The following is a 24,939-nucleotide window of genomic DNA, read 5'->3' on the forward strand; positions in this document are numbered from 1 at the left end:
TTTAGAATTAAAGAAATGAAATGAACAATGTGGGGGATGTAGTGAATTTTTAAAAAGCTGTGTTGATTTGCCTTCTACCACTGAGTCTTTAGCTAGATTTCATCAGGAGTTGTTTGGACAGATAGCTCTGATTTGGAATTATTAAATGAGCTGGTGATATGAAATATGATAAGGAGCCCGAGTGCAGATGTAAAAGTCAGTGGGGAAGCTATGTAAAGATAGTATGTCTTGCTTAAGTTAAATTTTACTTAAATATGGGTAAATAATTTCCACATTAAATATATTGAAATTAATTCATTTTCCTATAATTAAAATTATAATTTAATGTCTTAGTCATGACCATATTTAAAAATTAAACTAAACCGTAGAAATCCTTATTGAACAATGGATTATATACATGCTGTATTTTTGGGTGAAATTGTTTCATTAATCTTTATATGAAGTTATTATCATTTTGTAATTAGAGCTTACTACCAGTAATAAAGGGATCAGAACACTAAAGTAACTTCACTAGACCGTGATGATCAGACACAAGTTTGAGGGCTGATGGAGCTTATTTATGGGAAGAAGACTCATACCAATATTTTAGCATAAAGAAATGATTTCAGCATTTACTGGAAGTAATATCAAAGTTTAGTATATGCTAATTTATACCTTGACTACTTCCAAGATTCTTCACAGACAAAGCAAAAACAAAAAAAACAATCTAAGTGAATAATTCACTTAGAATTATTCAGAGTAACTTCTGTTGAATTTCTCTGAGGCTAAAAAATGATGTTATAGTACTCTGTCATCATAATCAAAGTTATTCTTCTCTCTGAACAGAACTTTTTAATGTTCCTATTAAAAAATCTGGATTCTAAGTAAAAATAGTAAAACACCTTGAAAAATTGGGAGATCTTAAGAAATTATCATTGATAACTGAAGTTTTAGCTATTTTCTTGTGTTAAAATTGTCTTTTCACTTTGAGGAGCATCGTGTGGGTTTCTTGACTATTGACATGACCCAGATGATATCACAAGGTAGTTTCTTGATTAAATTAAAGTGTTGGCAAAATACATACATACATATTTACTTTTCCATTCATTAGTTTGCTAGCTTTTGTAATATCCGAAGGAACATTTAGAAAGTATTTGTTTTTATGTATCTTAATTATATAAACATGTACTATTACACACTCAATTTGCATTATGGTTTTATGATTAAAACCTGTTTCATAGCATATATGTTGACATAATCATAGTATTACTAATAATTCTTCAGTCTATGATGAATTTCAAGTTAGAGAACAATAAATATGCCAGGTCTCTTATTTTCTATTTTCTTTACATAGTCCAATGATCATATAAGAGGCTTCAAAGACTACATTTCATTGAGATCTTGTTTCTTTTAATAATAACTTATAGTACAGCAGTTTTATGATACTTTCTTGGAAGTTTTTTTTTTTTTTTTTTTTTTTAAGAACTATTTAGTCACTGACTCCTTCCACAACCTAACCAGGGCATGATGTTTTCTTGATTACCAAAGTCTCATATAATATCAGTATAGTTTGTATATACTGTAATATCAGTTCTTTCTTTAAACCTGCATCTTTTTTTAAATTAAACTTTTTATTTCGTGTTGGAGTATAGCTGATTAACAATGTTGTGATAGTTTCAGGTGGGACTGTTCTGAAAAATTGGGACTCAGCCATACGTATACATGTGGCCATTCTCCCCTCCCATCCAGGCTACCACATAACACTGAGCAGAGTTCCCTCTGCTATGCAGAAGGACCTTGTTGGTTATCCATTTTAAATAGATATGCTCTTTCTACCTTTTTATTTCTATTCTGCTTCAAATGGTTGCACCTTTTTTGAACAAGGTCAGGTGGTATTCCTTTATTTTGAGTTCTGGCTAGAGTTCTCTGGATCTGGAGAATGATATAAATAGGCACACCATATTCATTTGAAATTTCTGGACCTCAGGCAAATTATTTCTGATCAAAGCTGACAACTGAGCTGCTAAAACACCGTTTCTTGCCTTTCCCTCTGAGAACGTGAGAAATTTCAGTTAAAGAGAAAAGAATGCACTTATAATCTTTCCAAGAAAACAAGTTATTAAGGGACAGGGAATGATTTGCCAAAATATTATATATTTGAAGAAATAAACAAAACATCCTCAGATTAACTAAATATCACATCTTTCTAAGCTTGATGAAATGAAAATTAGGGATAATCAAAGTAAGGTGAACAAAAATTGGAGGTTGTGGATTATTATATCTATCTAGTACAGATAGATAGTTTTAATCCTTCTTCCGTCCTTTTGCTTATTTCCTAATAATCTTTTGCAATTAATACATTTTGTTATAGTCTGAGTCTTCTACCTAATATTACAGTAATAAAACATTATTTCAAATAATACATACTTTATAACTTTAAATAAAGTCAGGATTTAAAAATAGTCATTCTTTCACACCCATAAGCAAATTGCCAATAATCACAAACACTTGAAAAAATAAGACTTAACTTCTTTTTCAGTGTATTTGCTTAAGAGAATATTTTTCACCATGAATTTGTTAATATTCTTCCCTTTATTACTTTAAGAAAATCTGAGTAAGCTGAAGATTCTGAGATGATCTGAACAGATGGAAGAAGGACGGAGTTAACAGGAAAATTCCTCTCCCAGGAAGTTTAGAGGAGGCCAGAGTATACTAGAGTGGGGGTCCCAAACCTCCAGGATCTAAAGCCTGACAATCTCAGGTGGAGCTAGTGTAATAATGATAGAAATGAAGTGCATAATAAATGTAATGTGCTTGAATCATCCTGAAACCATTCTCCTCCCCATCCCTGGTCCATATGGAAAAATTGTCTGCCATGAAACTGGTCCCTGGTTCCAGTAAGGTTGGGGCCACTGTACCAGAGGGCAGGATAAGGCATAGCTGGGATAAAAGGTCAGAAGGGTATATTGAGAGGGGGCAGAAAGTGAGGGAGGACACAGAGAACCAGCTTTGGTGGTGGAACAGAAAAAAATAAATTGAGGTGATGGACCTCAATGCCTTGCAGAAGCATTTGGGTGACCATGCACATAGCTCCACCAGGACTGTCGGTTCCCCCAGGAGCCCCTGTCCCCCAGAAACCCCTGTCCCCCAGAAATAGATATAGAAAGGTTTATTAAAGCATATTGCTTTTCCTTATCCCTCTACAGTTCTGTAGACAGAGTACTGGAAGATCTTTAAAAATAAACTGAACTAATTGAGAGGGTAAAACTACAAACAACAGAACAGATTCCTTAGTCATTACTGTGCTATTCCGTTCCAACTGCCCTTGGCCTGATTAGCTCTTAGGACGAAGTCCACGAACAGTGATAACCTATTGCGGGACCCTCTCCCTTCAGCAGTCAGATGAGACTCCAGAGCATAAGGGTTCTAAGAACTGGCTCTGGTCCTCTTCATTTTAGTCATAAATCATCTAGGAGTTTCAATGTATTTTGTATAATACTTCCTTTGCCAGCCTTACAGAATTGCTGTGATGATATACTATATATATATATATATATATAGTATCATCATTAGATGTTTACAAACATACGTGTTTTGTGTGCTAAGTTGCTTCAGTCATGTCTAACTCTTTGCGACTCTATGGACTGTAGCCCGCCAGTCTCAGTCCATGGAATTCTCTAGGCAAGAATACTGGAGTTGGTTGCCATGCCTCCTTGAAGGGATCATCCTGACCCAGGGATTGAACCTGCGTCCCTTATGTTTTCTGCATTGGTAGGTGCGTTCTTTACCACTAGCACCACCTGGGAAGCCCCTTACAAACATACACATACCTATAAATAACTTTAAAATATAAAGAACTCCAATTTTTATGGCATGGAATTAATTTGGGGGCACCTTAGCCCAAATATAACCTTCCAATTGAATTAGATAAACTATTAGAAAATAGAAATAACCAAAAGACCACCTAGAAAAAAAATTCTCAAGTGATGAGAAACCAAAATTATCTGTGAATTAGACAGTGAAAGGAAAGAAAATGAGTAGTTCATCACTTACTGAAGCACTTCTGCAAGTTGATGTGTAAAAATGAAATGAGGATAATTACCCCAATCTTCAGGGAGCTTGTATTTAATTTGGTGATAATGTGAAACATTCAGAGACAAGCGTTTACTATGTGTTCATCAAAACATGAAAAGTTTAAAGGAAAAATTTTTTTCCAACATTAGGATTTCTTCAGATTCCCTATTTATACACACTGCAGAATTATAGAGATTTTAAAGATGACAATTTAAAATATTTTGGTGCAATAAAAAATTACTTAAGCCTTTTTATGGCAGAGTATTTTGAAAATTATTAGTCTACAGTTTTATTTATAGTTTAACATAAAGCTAAAGATTTTCTTCTTTATATAAGTTTCAATGGATTTTATTCTGTTTTGTTAAAAAAGAAAATCAATGGTATAACATCTATAAAATGAAGGTTAAAATTAATATGATGCCATAGAAGTTATAAAGAAAGAAAACCAAGTTGAGTAGGTAGACCCAAGGAGAAAAATCTTCCTCTGTTTCCTGGAACTAGACTATTTAGCATTGTGTTCCATGAGTGTTGTTTCTTTTTCTTAGTTAGATCCACAGGTGCAAAATATGTACATTCATGGTTTATTTATGCATATCGATAGTTTTTCATAATTCTATCTTTGTACTAAAGTTTAAAACAATGTGTTTTTGTAAAATATCTAATTAAATTTTGAACTTTTTAAAGCAAACATTTTAAAGAAATGGTGTTTTGATTTTAGAAAACCATATTAAATCTTCTTCTGTTGTACTTTGAAGTGCTTATTGAAAGATTTATCAAAACCCATTGTCTGAATCCTATGCTAAATGAAGATATAATTAGGTTAAGGAGAAAAGCAGTGTGGTCTCATAATTGTATTACCAGAACCGCATAATCTCCTAGACAGGAAACATTTGTCAGCTTGCTGGATAGAAGCTCACATAGTCCAAAAAATATTTCGTCATAAATCACAAAACAAGCCACTGGGGTGTGGAAGTAGCAATAAAGTGCTTTCTATATTTAGATTTAAACTGACACAACCTTGTTGTTGTTAAGTCAGGTCTTAGTCTTTGCAACCCCATGGACCGGAGCCCACCAGGCTGTTCTTGTCTATGGGATTTCCCAACCAAGAATACAGGAGTGGGTTGCCATTTTCTTCACCAGTGGCTTCCCTGGTAGATCAGTGGTAAAGAATTGCCTGCAAATGCAGGAGATGCAGGTTTGATCCCTGGGTCAGGAAGATCCCCTTGAGAAGGAAATGGAAACCCACTGCAGTATTCTTGCCTGGGAAATCCCGTGGACAGAGGAGCCTGGCGGGCTGCAGCCCAAGGGGTTGCAAAAGAGTCAGACATGACTAAACAACAACAACAAATATTTATATTTAAACTGTCATGACCTATGTTATTTTATTTCTCTCGACTAGAGTAGAAAAATGATAATTTAGCATAACCTAATGCCTGACAAATGATACACTTGCGATTTTCTCCCTTAGAAGACTGATAACTGTATTTTAGTAACATCAAAACTTACTAAACATTCCTTTTAAAGAAAGTAAATCAGTTTCTGTGTGCCACAATTGCAAATGAATCTGCTTTCTCTGGAAATACTGATGATGAGAGGAATGTAATGATCAGAATCATGGAAGGAACTAGAATTCTGCCTGGGTGGCGTTAGTATACAAAAATCTTATGGAGACTCACATACCATAGACTGTCTCAGAGAGCAACAAAATTCAGTTTCCAACTGTGACTGGATTTGCCAATTTCTTCTAAGGTCTATGCACAGTCAGTATTCATTGGAATATCTTGAAATCTTCATAAAATAATCTGGTCTCATCTTGATAAGCATATAGATGTATTAGTTGAGGGAGGACTATCACCCCTCATCCCCAAAAGATTTAAAAAGATCTAGTACCAAATTCTTTTATTACCTATTTCTTGTTTTAGTTTTGATGACTAATTAATAAAATCCCTCACTGGTGGCTGTTGCAATGACGTTCTCTTGACATTTCATCCTATCTTGAGTAATAAAAATCTATATAAACTCATGTGCATCTACTCCCCCTTTTGTAATTTATAATGGTGGTGGTGGTTTAGTCACTAAGTAACGTCCAACTCTTGCGACCCCATGTACTCTAATCCACCAGGCTCCTCTGTCCATGGGGTTTCCCAGACAAGAATACTAGAGTTGGTTGCCATTTCCTCCTCCAAGGGATCTTCCTGACCCAGGAATTGAACCCTGAAGCTGGGTCTGCTGCATTGCAGGTGGTCTCCTGCATTGCAGGCAGATTCTTTACCAATTTAGCTTCCAGGCCAGGCATAAGGCTTAGCATTTCTGTGGCATAAGCATGGGCAGTCTGGAGGAATAGTGAATTGTGAGGAAAGTTAAATGGAAATTGGAATTTGGAGAGGTTTCCAGGGTATTATAACTCAAAAAAGGTACATTAAATAAAGAAAATGGAATTCAGTATTTTCATCAGTAGTTCAGGATCTTGAGTTTGTATCTCTCTGCATTATTTTCACACAAAAGCTTTGGGATCTATTAAGTCTAAAATTGTAGCTTCTATCATGAAGATATATTTCCAAAAATGTTCTGCTGTTACTTTGGAATATCTGTATCCTGCAGAGCCACATAAGTGAGAACTGGGAGACACAGCAGTTATTAAACCAAGTATCTAGAGCCAAGTGAGACTGAAGTAACCCCAGAACTAAGACTTCTTGTAGGTCATCTGCTGTTACTGTTGGTGCTGCTTAAAGGCATAGATGAGGGAGAAGAAAACACAAGGGATTCTGTTCTGAAAGAGGAAAATTTGCCAGTTTTGCAAGAGTGGCCAGGGGTCATAGATTCTATTTTAAGATTATTATTTGTATTAGAGAACAAGATAATTCCGATTTAGATAATGGAGAGAAATTCTGTGGAGTCAACTGTGATTTAATATGTGGAGTGCCTTTCAAAGTGGTTTCAACAGTGAAAAGGATTGCTTAGTGAGTGGTAAGCTTCCCTCACTGGAAAAATTTCTTAATTATAGACATTAATATAAGATACAGTATAATAGTATATAAATATTAAATGAATAAGCCTTCTCTATATATATTTAATTCTAATATATATACATATATATATATATATATATATAATACATGATACATAACAGACATTTATTGAGAACTTACTATATGCCAGGCAATGTGGAAGGATCTTTACCAGGCATAATCCTTTTAAGTCTTAAAAAAATTTTTACATGATAAATGCTATCTATCATCCACGTTTTAGAGGATGAAAAGAAAGATGCAGTAACTTGCCCAAGTTGATACATTTAGAAGCCTGGGCTTCCCTGGTGGCTCAGACAGACACAATGCAGAAGATCTGGGTTTGTTTCCTGGGTCAGGAAGATCTGCTGGAGGAGGAAATGGCAACCCACTCCAGTATTCTTGCCTGGAGAATTCCATGGACAGAGGAGCCTGGCAGGCTACAGTCTATGGGGTCATGAAAAGTTGTACACGGCTAAGTGACTAACACACACACATACAGTTAGAAAGCAATGGTGTTGGTTCTGCAGCAGAAAAAAAAAATGAATATCTGCCAGAGATAACATAAAAGATATTTTTTCATTAAATAAAATATAGAAATAGATGTTTTTTAACTAGCAGATAGGTTTGTGGCAGAAATAACCTATTCCCAAATGTTTAAATTGATGCAGGCAAGAGAAAACCTTGCAAAAAAAAAAAAAAAAGAGAAAACCTTGCTTTTTAAGCCTTTAGTTCTCTCTCTTTTTTAAAAAAGAGATTTTAAAAAAAAAATCATTCTCTCCCACAATATCTCTAAAAAATAGATACATAGTAAATAACAACTTAGACTGGTCACTTTGATGATAAGACTATTTGCAATTCAAAAGCAAATTTTGTTTTAGAGAATTTTTTTGCCCTTTAATCAAAGTGCTCACAATGCCAACCTCTTGTGAGACAGATATTATCTTGAATTCCAAATGCATTAATAATAAAGGGATGCACAACTGTTTGCTCTATCTTTTCCTGATCTTTTTGCATGTCACTTGCTTTCCTAAAATGGAAGCAAGACAAATTTGCTTCTCTGGGTATGCTTGTCACCTTCATAGCTATAACCATTTCTTTGCAGTGATAACTCTGTTTAGGTATTTGGTCAAAGTTTGCATTTAACCTAAGTGAGACCTTCACCTGGGAAAGAATCTTGAGGAATTCTGTAAGGTCACTGCCAAATTGCAATATATAATTGGAAGAATAAATGGAGGAAAATTCTAGTGTGCTATCTTAATGTCTTTCCCTATTTGTTCCCCCTCAACTTCCCTTATTCTTCTAGGTTAATTTTCCTCATAAGAATGACCTATCTTTCTTTCTGAGTTTTCAGTAGGAACACGTGAGTAACCAAGGACAGTTAGAAAGCAATTGTTTTTATGAGAATAAGCCAAAGCTTCCTGTTTAAAAACATACTTCTTTGGTAAGAGTCAATGAAACTGAACCAGCATATTCCAAAACACTCATTCTTGAACTGGCATTTCACTTCCGGAAATTTATTCATATTTATAAATAAGAGTAACTGTGTTTTGTAAAAGAAACCCTTTCTTCTGAGGTTGCAGGCAGCTTAATCTTTCTTTTTTTTCTTTCTCCAAGTATGGTATACAAAAGAATGAAAGAGAAACCAATTTGCATGTTTCCCACATTAACACAATCTAGAATAATTTACAGTACAAATCAGTAGGATTCTAGGAGATGAATGCAAATTAGACCTTTTAAATCAGAACCTAAATTAATCATTGCATTATAATTGCAAAGTAATATTATCATACACTAGGTGGCATTGAATGGCATGGTTAGTTCAGTTGCATAGCAGAAAGGGCTCTGACATTCTTGTGTTCTTCCCACCCCACTGTTTTAAAGCACTGTTAAGTGTTTTAAAGCACTGTTATCCAGTCAGCAAAAGGTCAGACCATTGCTCCAAGGCCTGGGTAGTGAAGTGTTTTTGTTTATTTGCTGTTCTATTCCTGTCTTCTTGTTTATCTTCATTTCATTTTTGTTTTCAGTTGACATGTGGTCAGTAGGGTGCATCATGGGAGAAATGATAAAAGGTGCAGTGCTGTTTCCTGGCACTGATCGTATCCTTCTTAGAAGCCAGTGGTCTCTATGGGTAAAATTTTCAATCAATTCCATTAGGTCTCCAATATAATACTATTGATGGTATATCCTCACTGCCCTTAGAGGGGTTCTATGAAACTCCAATGTCAAACATATACCAGCTGGCATCATGGTAGAGTAACCTTGTCTGCTAGAAAGATTGTATGTAGATAATATTGTAACACATATGAAACATTCAAATGCTATCAAAAGATCTGCCTTAATTCAGTCTTATGAAGCTAATAACAATGATATACTCTATTATGTTTTACTGTTTTTTGTTGTGAAAGTGTTAGTCACTCAGTTGTATCAGTTGTTATATCCATAGCTAGATAATAAATGACAAAATCTTTTAGTTTAAGACTTTAGTTTATGCTTTTATACCGTAAGAAGTATTCATTTGGCATGGAAATCTTTTATCAGTTAAATTTATGTTCACTCATAAATGCAATCAGTTTATTATTATCACGTATTCAGAGAGCATTCAAAGGAATTTCCTTTAAAAAATGATCTTCTAAAATAATTTTTCTCGTGAGACCAAGTGCTCAGGGCTGGTGCACTGGGAAGACCCAGAGGGATGGGATGGGGAGGGAGGTGGGAGGGGGGATCTGGATGGGGAACACATGTAAATCCATGGCTGATTCACGTCAATGTATGGCAAAACCCACTACAATAGTGTAAAGTGATTAGCCTCCAACTAATCAAAATAAATGAAAAAAATGAATAAAATAAAATAATATTTCTCATTTCCTTTATTTCTAGGAATAATAGCTCCATTACTGCTTTTATTCTCTCCACATTATTAACAAGTACAATGATTAAAATCTCATTAATTAATAATGATTACATGAAATATCCAAAGGAAACAAATGTATATCACTTGGTTAAGTAAAAGTGATCTCTTAAGCAGCTAATAATTAGCAAGTAAAGATTCTATAGGCTTTGCAGTATTAAAAAGATATGGATAGTGTGATTTAGTGTATGAGTTTATAATAACATTTTATTTAGTCAGTTAATTATCCTACTCACAGTCACTTACAAAAATATTATGTCATTATCGTACTAAAGATAAAACGATCATTACTTAAATTATCATCGTTCGAAAGCAAAATAGAGCCTATAATAATGGGGTTTTAATGTATAAAGCAAATCTAATTAATAATATTGTAGCCTAACCATGTAATTAGCCATTTACTTTGGGGATTAATATGTAACATATATTAAGTGCATGCATATATTCTCTGTATTGTAAATTTACAAACTGACTGAATTAGGCACTCAGTTTTTGTGGATAAAAATCTTAACATGAAATGTTTTATTTAGTTAAAAATAAAGCTGCACTACTTTTAACTCTATTCTTACTAAAAATATTTTTTTAAGTTTTATATGACACACATTTATTTCTAAAAAATGTATGCCTATTTTGCAGTATTGTCTTCTGTATATATGTTTTACTAAATAGTATCTATAAATTTACCACATTCATGTTTATGTTAATACTGTTTAAAAGTATGTTAGCATGATAAAAACTAAATTCCTTCAGATTGAAAAAAAGCAAACAAACAAGATTTCTCTGATACCCTGTGGATTATAAACTTGAATTTGGACTTTGAACATGAATATGAAACAGTTAAGTTTTGCCTAATTTTTAGACATTTGATAAAAACAGACTCAATCTATTAACTTCGTACTCTTTGATATTTTAGAAGTTCATTTTGCTTGAATAATTGATGATTGAAATGAATTATTTGCCACCTATAAATTAAAATGATTAATTTTCATTACTTTTCTTAAAATTGTTAAAATCAAATCAGATTTCCACAACTGAGTTATTAAAACAGCATTTCTTAGAATGCATTTTTTTTTTAAAGTTGCTTGGTTATCATTTCTTTACTTGATACCAAAATCCTTTATAAGTAAACCTTTGGGTTGCTGCTAATGTTAAGAAGTCTCAGATTGTCCTTTTAATACTTGAGTTTGGTATTTTTATTTTTGGTTATTTATGGAGCTCTTGTATAGGGATATATTTGTAAATTTTGGGAAGGGGAAAAGGTAATTATTTACTAAAGTGTCTTCTCTGAATGTCCAATGTGGTCTTTTCATAATTTCAAACATGTTCAGAATTTTTCAAGCAAACAAATTATGAACACTCATTATTATGATGTTAAACTCTTAAAATACAAGACAGATTACTTATTTTTTGAAATACCCTATTATTAAACATGACATCTGAAAGTGGCAATAAAATTATATTTAATCTACTAGATATATAGTGTGTGTAGTATACATCTATACAATACATTGTAGGCAGTCTTATTATTTTTATTTAGCATATTATTTATATGAAGACATTCTCAACATAAATGATTGATAAAAGTCAGTGCAATATGAGCTATACATGTCTTCTTAATACATAAAATAACAACAAAACTTAAAATAAAAGTACGGTCTTATACCCTTTATTTTTTATACCTAAACAAATTCACATTATTTTTATCCTTGAGAGATTTAGCTAACCAAAAACAGTTCTTAAAATAATTCATTTTTATGCTACTTTATTCATAGCTGTATTTTTGTTCTGTGTGCCTAGTCACATAGTCATGCCCGATTTTTTGTGACTCCATGAACTGTAGCCCACCAGGCTCCTCTGTCCATGGGATTCTCCAGGCAAGAATACTGCAGTGGGTTGCCATATCCTTCTCCAGGGGATCTTAGCCCAGAGATTGAACCCAGGTTTCCTGCATTGGAGGTGGATTTTTTACTGTCTAAGTCACCAGGGAAGCCCTTTATTAGTAGCTGTACTTTGATATATTTTAATTAAATTTTTATTCAAATCAAAAGTGTTTAACTTTCTACAGAAAAATCAGAATTCAACTACTGAGATACTTCTCTATTGGGAGGTCTCCTAATGAATTTCACCCTGGCAGACACTTTTACTTTAAAATTACAAAATATATTATGCAAGTGAATTAGAAGAATATTACATTTATAGCTTTTGAAAAGATCAATAAAATGAGCACACATATATTACCACTCAGGCTAAAAAAGTAGAACATTATGAATACCTATGAACTTTTTCTGTGTGCTCCTGCTCGGTTATATCCTCTCTCTTCCCCAGAGGTTACCGCATTCCTAAAGGCATGTTTTTCTAATCTCTTGGACTTTCCTTATATTTTTACCCCATACATATTTATCCCTAAACAACATATCATTTAGTTTTATCCATTTTACATATTGTGCTATTATTATTATGTGACTTACTTTTTTTTGGAAAGCAAGCTGTTTTTGAAGTTAGCATTATATTTTTAAGATTTATCCATGTTGATACATCAGAAATTGTTCATTCATTTTCATTGCTGTATAGCATTCCAGTATATGAATGTTCTATTAATACAATAAATCTGTTCTTCTATAAATAGACTTTGGAATATATTGAGTTTTTGTTTTTACTTTTATAAACAATATATGTTTCTAGGAGCACATGGACAAGATTCTTTATGATAAATGCCTGGGATCATTGTTATTGTTTAGTTGCTAAGTCACGTACCATGCCACTCTAGGATTTTATAGGCAACAATAAGAGTAGGTTGCCATTTCCTTCTCCAGGCGATCTTTTCCACCCAGGAGTTGAACCTGAGTCTCCTACTTGGCAGGCGGATTCTTTACCGCTGAACTATCTGGGAAGTCACACCAGAACTCATGGGTGTGCACATTTTAAGTTTGACTATGTGTTGATAACATCAGATTGACTTTCAGAGTAACAGTATATATATAAAAGTAACTGTCTACTCCACATTCAAACCAACTCTTGATATCATCAGATTTGTTTTTAAATTTATTAGCAATCTCCTGGATGTAAAATTCTATTCATTGGAGCTTTTATTTATATTTTCTTTGCAAGCATCTTTTCCTATTTACTGGCATTTAGTATTTCCTCCTGGTAATATATCTTTTGTTTTTTACAACAAATTTTTAAATTGTATTTTTAAAAACTAATTTGTAGGAGCTCTTTCTTTATTCTGGTACCTAACCTTTGTCCATTTTATGTGTTGCAAATATCCTTTCCCTTATTTAGAATATTTTGCCATTTTATTTTATATTGGTTTTGGAATTTGCAATTTGCTTTTTTTATAGTTCATGTATTTGTTTTGTCTTTCTTAAGAATCCTTTGATGCGTTTATATTCTCTTTTAGTTTTGGTGTGAATGTTTTAAAGTTTAATTCTTTTATATTTAAGCTTCTAGTTCACTTGGAAATTATTTTTGTGTATGGTGTGAAAGAGGAATTTAATTTCCAGTTACTGACTGAGGAAGAATAGCTAATTCTTTCATGGTTCTATAATGCTGTCTTTGTCATAAGTTTTCACATTTAGGGGGAAAGGGTGTTAGATTCTAGGCTCTGTATTCTGTTTCATTATGAGTTGTTTGTTTTTTTTTTTATCTATCTCTATACCACAACTACCCTTTCTTAATGGATACAAGTGTATACTACACACATATCAGATAAGTATCTTCCTTCTTTGTCTTCTTCAGAAGTACCTTAGCTATTAATGAGCTATTGCTTTTCCTCAAATATTTTAGAATTGGCTTGCTAACTTCTATAAAATGATCCCTATTTGCATTTATTTTGGAATTGTATTGAATCTATAGTTCAGTTTGTGGAGAATTTCTGTTTTAATTCAGATAATTTTTATCTCTTTCCTGAACACACAAGGATCTTACCACATACTAATAATTTAGATCATTACTGTACCAATTTAAATATGCTATCTATGCTCAGTATTTTAGTTCTTTTCTTTGAACTTCATAAATCAACACTATCATTTGGTTATATAAAGGTAGAGTTTGTTTAGATTTACCCTTATGATTATAATTTTCTTGGCTTATTGGTATTTCTTGCAATTTGACCCTTTACTTTGGGATTATTTTCTTTCCTTCTGAAGTATATCCTTTAGAAATTCTTTAGAAGTCCTTGATGATAAAGCTGTTTTCTGATTTGCATTCCCTACTAGAAAGATAGTTTTGTTGGATATAGAATTTTAGATTGAGAGTTATTTCTTCCAGCATTTTAGAAGTGTTTTTCCACTGTTTTTTTCTCTTTAATATTACTGTTGAATAATTAGCTGTCAGTGTGATAGTCATCTTTGGACATACTCTGTCTTTTTTTCCTTCTTTCATTTAGTAATTTTTTTCTTGATCTTGGGTTAGTTGCTGTTTCTCTCCCATGTGACTAGGTCTGGATTTCTTTTTATTTACCTCTCAGGATTCCCTTTGTTACCTAAATTTCAACCTTTCTCCAATTCCTGGAATTTCTCAATTTTTGTTTCTTTGAATACTTTCTGTATTCTTCAAGTTATCTCCTTGAAAAACTCTAATTGAAAATAAAATAGACATTTATTTATTCAACAAATATTTTGAGCACTTGCTATGTGCTTATATCTAGGGATATACATGTAAAGAAAACTGATAAAAATCCTTGTCATCATGAAATTTAAAATAAAAGGCATGGTATATTAGAAGGTCTTAACAACTAAGGGAAAAGAGGGATCAAAGTGCTAGGGTGGAGGAGGCAGGGATTTTCTCGTTTTTTTTTTTAATTGAAACATAAAAAGTCTTGTCAAGTATGCCTCATATAGCATGTTTTCTTTACCTCATATAAACTTCATTGTCCCTTCTAAACTTTTTTCTTACATAGTGTTATATCCAGAAATGAGTGTAATCTTTCAGAGAGGTTTTCACAGAACAGAGGAGAGAGTTACCAAAACTGTTAAATAGAATTTTGTATTTCTTTTAGTGTTAGGAGATGTTTGTATCAGCTATTTTGCTTAAAGTCATTTTATTTACCAATTTTTAAAAGACCTCAACATTTTTCAGTTACAAAATACAGATGTCAATTTAAATGATTTCCAAGACATGTTCCAGTTTCAAAATGCAGGTAGAGTCAGATCTAGTCTTTATGAGGCCAGAATATAATGCAGTTGGGAGAAGGTGTTATGTAAAGAAAAAATTAATATTACAAATACAAAACTAGGCATAGAATTTTGTAAGGGACTTGTACAAATGAGTGGCCCTAAAGAGTAACCCTCAATAGCTTAATGAAAATTCTACACTGTGATACAAATTAACATATATTAATTTGCTTATATGTGAAATGTCTCTTCAATATTTTTTGCTTTGGAACATCAGCCTCTGGATATTTCATGTTCCACAGTATTCCATGAGCAATCAGCTGCCAGTGAACAAATAGCCTTTTACTCAAACTGTCAGCTTTGACTTTTTCAAAGTGTTATTAGCTTATAATATTTCCCCTTCCTGTGCTCATGTATAATGAAAACAGATATTATAATTTTTCATTGTCACTTATTCATATTTCATATTTCTAGAATTTGAGGGGGACTTTTGAGAGGAAAATAACACTTTTCAAATGAAAAAAAGTAAAAATGTTTTTAAAGTAGCATAAAACTCAAGACATAACCATGAAAATCTGAATCCAGGCCTTTGTCATATGCATATAATTTCTAGCGTGAATTTTACAATGTCCTCAGAAGTGAGAATTCTTTGAGAACAAATTTTATCATAGAGAAATATGGAATAATTACTGGAAAATAGTCAAATAGTTTGAACTTATATTGAATAGCTTTATACTTCCCATGAGTAGCACTCCATATAACATGATATCAACCTGTATTTTTATGATGGCAACATGTAATTTCAATCCTTCTATAGGTATTGGTGAGTAGAACCCCTTTTTCTCTGCATGGAGCTTATGTGTGACACTTGTCATCATTTCCCATGGTATTTTCAGGAAAGTGACATGGGGAAAAGGAACAAACATTAGGATTTTTCTTTCCCTGTCATATTTCCATGTGAACAACCCCTAAGTTTTCCATAGCAAAAGGTGTGGAATAATCTTTTGGTGAAATTGACCCTAAACTAATCTGTGTCATAAAACTGAAACAGGTTAGTGCTTTATTCTTATATCTGGACTTATTTTTTCACAAGATATTGTATTTCTCAAATATACCAGGGGCCACCTGGATTGCAATTACTGTGATGTTTCTTAATGACATCACCTCAAGCATATGCATTCAGAATCTTGTAGATCAATGGGGAGACAGGAGTGATCTATATTTTTATAAGTTCCCTAAGTTATGAATATTCAGTTTGGGAACTGCAGGTTTTTTTTATCATGATGCCTAACACATAGCATGCACACCTCCACCTCCTATTGCACATTCGTTGCAGATATAAATACAGGGCTAACATAAAGCCACCCAATAATACTCAACTCAATGCCAACCAGGTAGCTACTTGGCTTGCAAGATAAAGTTGTCACTCCTGGAACTTTTCTAAAGACAGTACTCTTAAACAATATTATCTTTAAAAGCATAGTTAAGAATTTGGGGACAAACACTGATATTCTTTAGGTTGTGAATAGATGTCAGCATTTTTGCACAGAATATTGAATATAAGCTATAGAGCAGAGTAAAGAGCAAATCTGAATTCACAAAGGTGTCAACTCTGGAAACCATATTCATCATAAGAAAAAGTAATCAATGGAAAAACAAAACAGAGATAAAATAATTCAAAGGGCATAGTAAAATGAAGCCACTAAACAACACTTTATGATCCCACTTGAAAGTGAAGTCGCTCAGTCACATCTGACTTTTTGCGACCCCATGGACTGTAGCTTACCAGCCTCTTCTGTCCATGGGATTTTCCAGGCAAGGGTACTGGAGTGGGTTGCTGTTTCCTTCTCCAGGGAATCTTCCCAACCCAGGGATTGAACCCGGGTCTCCTGCATTGCAGGCAGATACTTTACCATTTGAGCTGCCAGGGAAGCCACTTGATTCCACTTGGTAGCCTCTGAAAGCTTAAATGTACATGGTATAAATTATGACCCCAAATATCCAGAAAATAGTAAGGCATTATTCATACATTAGGCTCAAGGCAGTTTGTTATATATTTTAGAAAGTTTCTTAACCAAGGAAGTTAATGTAAAAGGAGGACATTAAATGTAAGTTCTTGGCTAACTGGCAAAAATTAGCTGGAATGATTTCCAATCTTAGGATTTCAAATAATCAGTTTTATAATCCATACTTTGTTTCTTTCATCTATTACAATACTACTTATTGAAGATGTTAGTAGTAAATAGTTGTGTATTATCTGATCATACTCTACTTGAGAAACCAAACTTTTTATGACTATCTTTATGTAGTGAATTTAGAACTAGATGAGAATATTGTCAAGTAATTTCTGCTAGATGACATTTTAAAGTTTTTATTAAATACATTTGATAATTATGTTGTGTGATGATTTCTGAACTAATAGATCAAAAATATACATTTTTTGCTTTTTTGATGACTGCACATGCTGGAATCTGTAGGTATTCATATTCTTACTCATATAGTAGAAAAATGATGACTTATTAGTGTTCTAAAGCAGAGAAATTGTTTTACAAAAATAATTTTGGTTATTCTTTTAAAAAATATTTACTATTTTAAATTAACATAATCATAAAAACCTAGTTAATATTTTCTGTACTTTTAAAAGTATAATCATTGTGGAAATCTGATGATTAAAAAATTCTTTTAAAATGTATCACTTTATTTTCTATTTAAATGTTAATAAAATTAGTTGTTTTATGTGAATAAGTTGGCCTAATAGATTAAGGAAGCAGTTTCAGAGGCATTCTTTAAGAGGGATTGCCTCTGACAAGCATACGATCAATTTTACGGCAAAATTAAAGTAATATTTACTCCATCAGTTCCAGACTTGCTCTTTTTTCTTACTGGAATCCTTGGAACAAGTCCTGGGTTTAGAGCCAGGAAATATTATTTCTAGTATTGGATTGTATTTGTTTGTTTATGATTATAGAGAAAACTCACATGGTTAACTCAGTACATAGTTGTTAATGATGCCTGTGAATGCCTGTAAAACAAGTTCTTAGTGCTTAAATGTACTAGTCATGTTTTTGGGAAGAAAGAGCTTGAAATGGATTGGTTAAAATAAAGGCACCCAATTTTAAAGATGACTATACCACATATTTACAGTTAGAACAATCAAGTATTTCATTGCCAATAATAAAGAGATTAATGTTTCTTTTTGGTTAAACCATTACATCAAGGACCATAACAGTGTTTCATCTAAAGAGCGATCTAAGGTAGGAAGATATGCTGAGTGCTTCTAGAGGCTTTAATTATAACTTTTAATAAGAAACATTTTAATAGTTCTTATTTAATTAATTCCAGAACATTTGACTCTCCTTAAACTTCCCTGGTGGCTCAGCTGGTAAAGAATCTGCCTGCAATGTGGGAGACATGGGTTCAATTCACGGGTTGGGAAGATCCCTTGGAGAAGGGAACGGCTACCCACTCCAGTATTCTGGCCTGGAGAATTCCATGGACTACATCGTCCATTGGGTTGCAAAAAGTCGGACACTACTGAATGACTTTCACTTTTTCTGAAACTTTACTGTAAAAAAAACATGCAATTGTTTTGGAAATGTTACTTTAAAAACAATTCACTTTTTAATTAAATAACTGTTTCAAGTATTAGTTACTCAGTAGTGTCTGACTCTTTGTGACCCCGTGGACTGTAACCTGTCAGGCTCCTCTGTTCGTGGAATTCTCCAGGCAAGAATACCAGAGTGGGTATCCATTCCCTTCTCCAGGGGATCTTCCTACCCAGGGATCAAACCTGGGTCTCCTTCATTATAGGCAAATTATTTACCATCTGAGCCACCATACTGCTAGCTAAAAATAATTATACTAGTGTGTTGGGAATATTTTGCTAACTTTGTTAGACGATTCCTTTACAGAAAATCTGATAACTTCTTTGCCCTGGTCAAATCTTTAGAATTCTCAAGAAGCTTGACCACTGATTAAATAATCTCCTGTTAGTACATGATAACTGAACTGTATTAAACAGTAGATCTCTTTTCATAATTTACAGTATAAGCATTGAGGTTTATTTAACTGTATTAATGTTTTCTATTTAAAATATATCTAAGTAATTCTAGCTTACCTATTATTCATAGTACTAACATAAGTTTTTGTCTAAGAGTAATCTTTAATCTTTTGCTTTTTTTTACTTCATTCCTAATGATTCTCATTTACTACTATATATTCTCATACACATGGTAACTGAGATGAATTTTTGAGAGATGTTCTTGTTTAATTATTTCTATCATTTTGTAAAGGAATATTCTTCAGTTTTTCCCTCCCTTACTTCATTTCTTGATATTACACAATCATACTTTTTTTCATCCTAATAACTGAGAGGATATATAATTTAAATTTTATTCAGCTAGATTATAAGAGAAATAAAAGAGCATTTGCAAGTTAGCTTGGTTTTACCTTTTTTCAGTCATCTATCTACATTGCATTACATATTTATTTTTGTTAAATATAGTTAATTTTGTCTTTTGTCAGGACTGTCCATCTTTTTTAGTTCAATGCTATAGAAAAACTGGGGGTAACAATTTTACAAATCTTAATTAAATAATATTATAGTAACATTCCCTGAACTGTCACAAATTGCATTAGCAGAAATGAGTTAACTTTAAAGATAGAGTTATAGAATTAACAACACTGGAGAGAACTCTGCCTGTGGTATTGGATTTCAGAATTTCTAAGGCCTCTGTCTTTCATTGACGCATGGCAAGGAAATCTATTTGAAATCAACTTCTTCCAGTTGACTATTCAGAGTTTTCATGAGTGGTATTTATCATTCCCAAGCTCTGATATATCAAATATCTATGAAAGATGAAAAAGAAAATCTCAATCAGTGGGTGTGCCTGTCAAAGACCCCCAGTTTTGGAAGTATTAGTTTTCATAGAGAGGTAATGTTTTTCTTGTAAAATTCCCCATGTTTAACATGCATTTGAAACACAGGCACTTGGATAAAATCTGCCTTGAACTGAACATCCTGTGTTTACCTTCATATTTCATTGAATATTATAATATTCAGGATACAAGGCACTATTATCAGAAGTAAAAAAATGGGTATGAAACTGCAACTGCTTTGATAAACAGAATCTTTTAAGTCTTTGATGAAGAGTTAATGAGTTATTATCATACTGATTCTCTTTGTAATGTGCATGAGTCAAAAAAATTAACAGACAAGGAAATTTCCCATTTTCTAGAGAACAGGAGGAAAAAAGAATCGTAAAAAATTTAAGAAAAATATAGATGAATCTTATAAAATATTTATTCATCTGTCATTTTTAGGAAATAAATGATTGGAATAATTTCATGATAATATTATTATATGTCATTATAATTTTTCTCTTCCAAATAACATGGCTATATAGAAGTTTAACTCAATGAAAGAAATTCTTGTGTTATTTAAATACCTTTCCATTGACACAACCCAAAGTCTCTTTCATGATATTATATTTTGTTATGTAATGCTAATTTCTCAAAAGTGTATGTGTTCTCAAAGTGAATTTAAAATTCCAAGAGGATTCACTGCCTGACAATCTGATTTTATATTTTTGTCCTTTGTTGTTCTTTTTTAAAACTTCACTTGTGTTATTGACTATTCAGAATTCTGAGAAGCAGTTAGTCTCTCAACTAGTGAAAGGCAAGAGCTGGTGGCCTGCACTTGTTTTTGCCCTTAACTATTCAATTCTCAGATATTGACCAGTGGAATAAGGTTATTGAGCAACTAGGAACACCATGTCCAGAATTCATGAAGAAATTGCAACCCACCGTAAGAAACTATGTGGAGAATCGGCCCAAGTATGCAGGACTCACCTTCCCCAAGCTCTTTCCAGATTCCCTCTTCCCAGCGGACTCTGAGCACAATAAACTCAAAGGTAAGCCCTTCAGGGATAACTTCAGAACCACTGCGTGGGTGATGCAGACCATAGAGACACCTCTCCCGATGCTGGGAAAATTGAGCGCAGGAGGAGAAGGAGACGACAGAGGATGAGATGGTTGGATGGCATCACTGACTCAATGGACATGAGATTGAGCAAACTTAGGGAGATAGTGAATGATAGAAAAGCCTGTCATGCTGCAATCCATGGGGTCACAAAGAGTCGGACATGACTTAGCAACTGAACAACAACCTCAATTTAAGAAGAGGTATTTTTAAAAGATCCTCCTTACAAAAGGAGAGTAATCAAGGATTTTAAAATTTTCTGGTTATCTAGCGAGAAGACTAGCAGTAAAGTGTGTGACAGTGGTATGGGTTAACTATTCATGGGCTTATTTAGAATCTAAAATTATTTTGCAATGTTAACGCTAAAAGAACAACATTATATATATATTGAAGCAATTGTTCCAGTTATTTTTATATTCTGGAAAATATTTTAAACACAAGATTTTCATTATAAATCTTGAAACTATAGATGTTTGAGTTTTATTTATATTTTACTAAATGCTTAACCACCATTTTTTATTTTAGAGTGACAAATGAGATTTTTACTCTCACATTTTGTTTTCAACATAAAGACTTTCATTAATAAGTAATTTTTTCTACTACTATGTCTGCCATTATGAACTTTAGTAATGAATCTTAATTTCTTACCCACAAAACGGAAATCATAACGACTTCTTCATAGGACTGAAGACAGAATAAATTTGGCAAGGTATAAAGTATAATATAAGTAATATTTTAATATTTTAATTCCTATTCTAACTTAGGACATTTCAGAAATTGGGGATATGAAGCAAATCTGCTTTTTTTCCCTTGCTGGGGAAAGGAATCCTATCCCTTAAAATCTCTGTGAATTTGGGCAAGTTATCTAATCTTTCTGTACCTTCTTTAACAAACTAAAGCAGGAAGTGTCTATCTTATAGGATCATTGGGAGGATTAGTTGAATAATTTGTCAAGTGCTTAGAACACTGCCTGTCTCACACTAAATGCTCAGTAACTGTTAGATATAAAAATAATAATTAATATTTATTAATTATAAAATTATTATTTACAGTGGATCTGTGTTGTTGTTCAGTTGCTATGTTGTCTCTGACTCTTTGTGAGCCCATGGACTGCAGCACACCAGGCTCTTCTGTCCTCTATCTCCTGGAATTTGCTCAAATTCACATCCATTGAGTCAGTGATGCTATTCAACTATCTTATCCTCTTCTACCCTCTTCTCCTTTTGCCTTCAATCTTTCACAGTATCAGGGTCTTTTCCAATGAGTTGGCTTCACATCAAGTCGTCAAAGTATTGGAACTTCAGCTTCCCCTGCAACCTCATGAACTTTACAGTGTATGGAATTCTCCAGGCCAGAATACTGGAGTGGGTAACCTTTCCCTTCTCCAGGGGATCTTCCCAACCCAGGGATCAAACCCAGGTCTGCCGCATTGAAGGTGGATTCTGTACCAGCTGAGCCACAAGGGAAGCCCAAGAATACTGGAGTGGGTAGTCTATCCCTTCTTCAACGGATCTTCCCAACCCAGTAATCGAACCGGGGTCTCCTGCATTGCAGGTGGATTCTTTACCAACTGAGCTATTAGGGAATCCCCCCCAAAAGGACACACAATTATGAAATTTTACTGCAAATGTTCAGTGGACAGTTAATCAGTTACAGATTAAATGTACAGACTTAATTTATGGTTAATATAGAATTAAATGAGATGGAGAAACCGAAATATAGTGTTACAACTTCCCAGGGTCATATTATCTTCTCCAGACTTCCATCTGTTGGCTTTTAAATTAAGTAGTGTTGTTTCTGTGTTTGTGACACTTTCGTTGTACAGTTGCATTTCTCCCTTCAGCTACCTCTGCCACGCTCTGAATTTTATAATTATTAAATTATAATTGTAATATAAAATCAACAAATTATAAAGAATTACACAAATAATCAAAGGGAAGGATTTATTCTACCATTATTAAAGAGCGTAAGACATTTACTTGCAAACAAAAGAATGGACGATGAAGAATTAAAATCTTTTCCTCTTCCTCATTTTGTCCCTTCCAAGCAGTATTGATGATTGTTTCTTAGTGAGATGATTTGGTGTTCCAGTAGTTCATTCTCCCATTGATGAGGAGACCACCCCAACCCCTACTCTTCCAAGAGCAGACATGTGGGTGATATGAGAACCTGTGGAGTGTGTGAGTCTAGGTATAAAATCAGTTACAAATCAAAGAGGTCTTGAACCAATGAAATAGACATAGACCTGTTAGCTTAACAATCAGAGAAACTAATACTGAAAATCATTGTGTATTTCTATACTTTTGTCATTCTTGTGAACTTCAAAGTGTCAGTTTGGAAGTAGCAGAAAATAAATGTTTAGAATTGCGATCCCCAGAAAAATGACTAACAGAAATAAAAAATCTTCCAGTAATTTAGTGATTTTTAAAAATATATAATTAGTATAAATAAATGTGAATATTTTATTAAAATGTAATAACACAAGAAATACAAATGCTGTAGATGTGAAAAATAGATTGCCACATTTTAAATCTAATATAATCAAAATTATGAAGAAGTACATAAAACTAGAAGGGAATACATTAATAATAAGAATGATTGCTTCCAGATGGTAGGGAAGGTTGGATTTTATGTTTTATGTAATTTCAAAACTTTATAATTAACCATATTTCATTAATAATAAACAATTGCTAATTAAAAGTTGGTACATATTCATGAATTCAAACACACTGCCTTTTTCCTAATTTAGCAAACCAGTTTAGATTTTACTTTCTTTAATTTGAAGTTTTACCATGTTTTGAATAAATTGAATATTTTCATCATAAAAATTTCCAAATCAGTTTGGATCCTTATTTTCTGAAACATTTTATGTATTTTCGGATATGTTTAGAGCATCCTTTAGAAGAGTTAGGGGCTTCCCTGGTGGCTTAGATGGTAAAAAATCCACCTGTGATGCAGGAGACCATGGTTTGATCCCTGGGTTGGGAAGATCCTCTGGAGAAGGGAATGGCTACCCACTCCAGTATTCTTGCCTGGAGAATCCCATGGTCAGAGGAACCTGATGGCTACAGTCCATGGGGTCACACAAACACAGTCAGACATGACTGAGCAACTAATACACTTCACTCAACATGTTATTAAATAAATACATTTACTGATTATCACTGTGCAAATTTTTTGTATCCCTAGCATCTGAAACTGTACCTGGCACACAATAGATGATGTATATTTAATAAATTGAATATTTAATAAATTGAATATTTAATAAATAAACAAGATTCCCTGCATCAATTTGGTTACTAAGTCTTATGGATTTTTTCTCTCAGATTTGCCCCCTTCTCTCTATCCTTGAAGCTTCTGCTCCCATTAAAGTCCTCATTATCTCTCCCATTCTCAAAAAGTCACCTATAACTTCCTTGCCTCCCTCTAGATACTGCTTTGTCCTTTTTTGCAGCTCTGAAGTTTTAAAATGAGTGGTGTACACTCACTTTCTTTCCTTTTAAAAAACAATTCTTTTAAGTTTATTTTTAATTATGCAAGCAATACATGTACAAATTTTCTTCCTCTCAGAGGTACCTATGATTTTCAATTTGTCTATGATTCTTGCAGAATTTTTCTATTCCTTTACATCCATAAATAAAGAGAGAGAGAAATGTTTGTTGTTTTATTGGGAAGAGGCAGATTTATACAGTAGCATCAGGATCTATGGGTCATTCTGCAGTTATTTTTTGACTTAATACCATGTCCATGTGAATGCATATGAAAATGAAAGTTGCTCAGTCATGTCTGACACTTTGCAACCCCATGGACTGTAGCCTGCCAGGCTTAAAGCTGCCAAACCTAATTGGTACAGGTGGATGACTCTTGAGAGTCCTT

General features: G+C 33.2%; 1 protein-coding gene across 8 annotated transcripts in view; it reads left to right on the forward strand.

Moving 5' to 3' along the window:
• The window catches only part of MAPK10 (mitogen-activated protein kinase 10), a 357,383-nt gene that overhangs the window by 272,727 nt on the left and 59,717 nt on the right, over positions 1-24,939 (forward strand). For all 8 annotated transcript variants that reach the window (XM_061145181.1, XM_061145184.1, XM_061145183.1 and 5 more), the window contains one exon: positions 20,813-20,995. In XM_061145181.1, the coding sequence (XP_061001164.1) occupies positions 20,813-20,995 (183 nt within the window). The remainder of the gene's footprint in view (positions 1-20,812; positions 20,996-24,939) is intronic.

Source organism: Dama dama, chromosome 6 (assembly GCF_033118175.1).
Source record: "Dama dama isolate Ldn47 chromosome 6, ASM3311817v1, whole genome shotgun sequence".
NCBI classification, from domain to species: domain Eukaryota; kingdom Metazoa; phylum Chordata; class Mammalia; order Artiodactyla; family Cervidae; genus Dama; species Dama dama.